Raw genomic sequence first — 4,080 nt, forward strand, 5'->3', positions numbered from 1 at the left:
CGGGCCGAAGCCAGACGGCTCTTCCCTACACGGAAGCCTGGTGCGCGCGCATACAACCCCACGTTGGCCTGCACGTGGATCTGCTGATCTGACTGGTTCATGGCTGTCACATGGCTGCCAGTGCGGCCAATCACATCGACCTGGGTCTAGCGTCATTCCTCTCTCTCTATTGGTTAAAATGAGCCGTCAATCACTCGAATCGACCACTGCGCTGCAGAGATAGAGGCTGAAAGCCAAACCCACCCAGAAGCTGCTCTGAGCTGCAGGGACGCAGAGACACTGAATCCACTATGTTAGTTATTTCCAATCGGTTCCAGTAGATTTATTTTCAGTTAGTTTATCCAAATTGTGTGAAAATAAAGATTAAACAATAGTTTATAGTAGCAGGTGGTTCCAAGCTGTGCCAAAAATGGACATTTTGGAAAGTTCGCCTGGATATTTTGTAGTAAAATCTCAATCATGCTTCAATTAATCAGAATCAACCACTGCAGAGACAATGTTCACATGCTGTACAATGATTTTATAGAGAGTTTGAGCTTCATCAGCATTATTCTAAAGGGCACTCATCAAAAATATGATTTTTTTTTTAGGCGAATATTAATTTTATTAATTTTTTTCTGTGTGTCATCTTCATTTACTCTTCACCAGTAACAGATATACTGAAATTTACACATTTCAGCAATTCCTCATTTTTTTCCCTTTACTATGACACCAAAAGTATTCAAATAGACCTTGTGGTTGCAGAGATATACTCATTTTATTATGGATATGCAATTTTCGAGAAAAGGCCTAAAAAATAGGCTGGATTTTAATTAAATCATTACCGCACCAAAACTCCTGGAGAGGAAGAAGTGAGTGTAGATGTAGTTGTTGATGTGTTGTTGTCTCCTGTGACAGGGAGAAGATGATGTGCTGCTTCCTGCTGCTCCTCACACTGACCTCCTGTGTCTGTGGTGAGTTTACTCCTTCACTTTATTCTCTACAAACTGATACAAGTCCTCAGTTAGTCTGCTCCTCACTTTCCCTCTGTCTCCTCAGAAGCAACATTTGTAGTGAAGGTGACACAGAGCTCCTATCAGGCAGAGGAGAACCACAACATCACACTGGAGTGGACCTTCACCACCACTCAGGGTTCAACAGACAAACTGATCGTCTACTGTCGACTCTTCAGAAAGCACCAGAACCAAAAGGTTGTGTATCATCTACACCAGGGTGTTGAAGAGTCTCATGATAAACAGTTTTCAGGACGAGTCCAGTGTGACAGAGACGTCCTCAGAGAAGGACGAGTCAGACTTCATGTGTCCAGACTCAGGACTGAAGACTCAGGACGATATGACTGTTGGGTCCTGACTGGTAATGAGAGAGCTTCAGACACCTGTCACCTGAACGTCACTGGTGAGTTGATATAGAGTCAGTAGAGTCAGTAGAGTCAGTAGAGTCAGTAGAAGTCTTAGCGCTGTGTCTGTTTTCTCAACAGAGTGTTTTTATGTCTTTTACAGAAGCTGTTGATGAACCAGAACCAGAGACACCAGGACCAGAACCAGAACCAGAACCAGAACCAGAACCAGAACCAGAACCAGAACCAGAACCAGAACCAGAACCAGAACCAGAACCAGGACCAGAACCAGAACCAGAACCAGAACCAGAACCAGAACCAGAACCAGAACCAGGACCAGAACCAGAACCAGAACCAGAGAGTGTGGGAATGATTGTTGTCTATGTAGCAGTGACAATAGCAGCACTTTCAGTTTTACTAGTTGTCTCTCTGCTCTACTGTCATCTCCGACTCCGTATGTGTAAATTCAAGAGAAGAAACACCACCACAGCTGCAGAGACTCAGAGTCTCTCTGAGCTTCAGTCCATCAGATCTAACTGGACTCTGTCTGAACCACCGTCCTCTGTCGTATCAACAGAACCTGAGTCAAAGAACCAAGAGACAGAACCAGGACTGACTCTGGATCAGCTGCTGATGGAGACATGAACTCAACTGTAACATAAAAGCTGTATCTTCATGTACATATTGTTTTGGTTTTAAGTTTAAATTTAGTTGTTAGCGTTATGCAGCATCAACAGATGTACTGTTGGTACAATGTAAAATAACCTGTTTTACAGTCGTCTCTTTTTAACTTTCTACAAATTTCTATTCTTGATATCAAATATGTTGTGGGTTTTATTCTATTTTTCTATCGACTTTGAGTTTGAAATAAAAATATTCATGTAAATAAATCTTTATTTTGTTCTGTCTCTTCTGTGTGAGAGTCTGAAGTCACTGAGACTAAAAACAACAATAAACTTTATTAAAACTCTTCACAACAAGTGCAACAATAATGATTTAAAAGACGTAAATGACACAACTTTAGCACCAGAGAATGAGAGAAGATGGAGCTCATGTTAGAAGACACCAACCAGAATAAAACCTGAACCATCCACAGCTCACTGAAAAGGAAATGGTTCAACATGAAAAGCAGAACATGGTAATTCCACAGTTAGCAGCAGCACTGTAGATTTTGCCGGATACCGACCACAACTGTGGTGAATTGTCAGAAAGACCAAGGAGACTTCTCTCTGATCACTGATTGGTCCGTAGTCGTAGATAATGAACATTTTGAAGCTAGTTTTCCTCAGCAGCAACTGCTGATGTCTACTGAGGTGGCTCTGACTGAATTTCAGCCTCCTCAATAATTTAGGGGATTTTTGAATAAATCAACACTATAACTTCACTGATCTACAGTCTTTGCAGTAGAAGCTACAGACCATAAAGAAACTGAACAGGATCCATCAACTGTATCTATGACTCAATTCACAGAAAGAGAAAAGCCACCGCCTAAAACCTCTCACATCTGGTGGTTTCCCAGTGTTTCAGTGAGTTCATGAGTCAGAAACATCAACAACATCATGGTTGTTGTGTGTTGATACGTTCACAGTTTGATTGGATTGTGTGTTGTTACTCAAAGTGAAAGTAAACGTGTAACGTAGTCTGTTCATGATGGGATAGATTTGTGTTCACTGTTTATACAGTTCTGTCATAACCTGGTGTTTCATCTCCAGAGTGAACAGCAGAGAAACTGAGAGAGAAAAGTGGAGAACAAGGAGACTGTGATTTCCTGCTCTGGCCCTTTAAGAGACACCACACTTCTCTCTGATCGCTGATTGGTCCGTAGATAATGAAGCTCTGAATATTCATGAGGCTGGTTTGACTGGTCTTCCTGTACTTCCTGTAAAGCTCAGATCCTCCTGTGGTTGATTCATGGAGAACAGATCTGAGGTCTGTTTAAAACCTCCACACGTTCACAATAAAGTCAGAAAGAAAAGAAAAGGAAAGAAAAGTGTCTCAGACGTTTGTTCTCATCGTATCAAACTGTGACTTCCTGAAAACTCTCTGAACTCATAATGTCAGGTTTTTAAATCAAGAATCATCACATTCATGTTACCAGAGGTTTTAATGTGATTCACACTGATGTTTAAACACATTTCAGACGCTGATGTGAGACTCTGACACCAACTGGATGTGATGAGTGAACATAAAGGGGAAGTAGCTCCAGACTGACACACTCCACCATGTCCTGTCAACACTGCTCCGTCTTTTCTCCTGTTGTCTGGATACGACTGAACACACACACGGCTCTGAAGCTGTCAGGAACCTCCTGTTGAAAGATTAAATCCATACATGTTGTGTTGTTGCTGCTGTTGCTGTGTTCATCGTGGTTTTGTCTTTGTGAGTCTGACAGAAAGTCAACCAGTGTGAATCTGTAGGTGAAGCTCTAGACCACGGAGAGTCACAACAAGTTGACTCTGATGAACACAGGTTGATCTTCAGTGTGAGGAGAGGAAACAGAGTGTCAGGGTTTATAAAGGGGGAGGGGCTTCACTACAAACTGGTTCAGCCAATGGGAGACAAGGTTCATTCATACTCATGTCTGTTCTAAAAATAAAAATGTTCATGCAGAGAAACACAAACTGTGCCAGAAGCAACAGTTCATGACAGGCTACACTAACAGTAGCTGGTCAGTTTGAACCAATGACTGATTAAATACTGAGACGACTGGATGAAGCCAAAGCAGCAGAGTGGAGCATTGTTAC

The 4,080-nt window shown here is 42.0% G+C and overlaps 1 protein-coding gene across 1 annotated transcript; it reads left to right on the forward strand.

Moving 5' to 3' along the window:
• Nucleotides 1-898: 898 nt before the first annotated feature.
• Nucleotides 899-2,026, forward strand: LOC146968643 (uncharacterized). The gene is made up of 3 exons (XM_085760555.1): nt 899-953; nt 1,042-1,395; nt 1,641-2,026. The coding sequence occupies exons 1-3, from the start codon at nt 905-907 to the stop codon at nt 1,979-1,981; spliced, it is 744 nt and encodes a 247-aa protein (XP_085616681.1). The 5' UTR covers nt 899-904; the 3' UTR covers nt 1,982-2,026.
• The last annotated feature ends 2,054 nt before the right edge of the window (nt 2,027-4,080 follow it).

Source organism: Trachurus japonicus, chromosome 18, assembly GCF_045865225.1.
Source record: "Trachurus japonicus isolate A0001 chromosome 18, Traja_1.0".
Lineage (NCBI taxonomy): Eukaryota > Metazoa > Chordata > Actinopteri > Carangiformes > Carangidae > Trachurus > Trachurus japonicus.

Coding starts and splice junctions, on each gene's coding strand:
- LOC146968643 (XM_085760555.1), top strand. CDS start 905: ATGATGTGCTGCTTCCTGCTGCTCCTCACACTGACCTCCTGTGTCTGT. Junction 954..1,041: donor ACTGACCTCCTGTGTCTGTG/GTGAGTTTACTC, acceptor TCTCCTCAGAAG/CAACATTTGTAGTGAAGGTG. Junction 1,396..1,640: donor CTGTCACCTGAACGTCACTG/GTGAGTTGATAT, acceptor AACCAGAACCAG/AACCAGAACCAGAACCAGAA.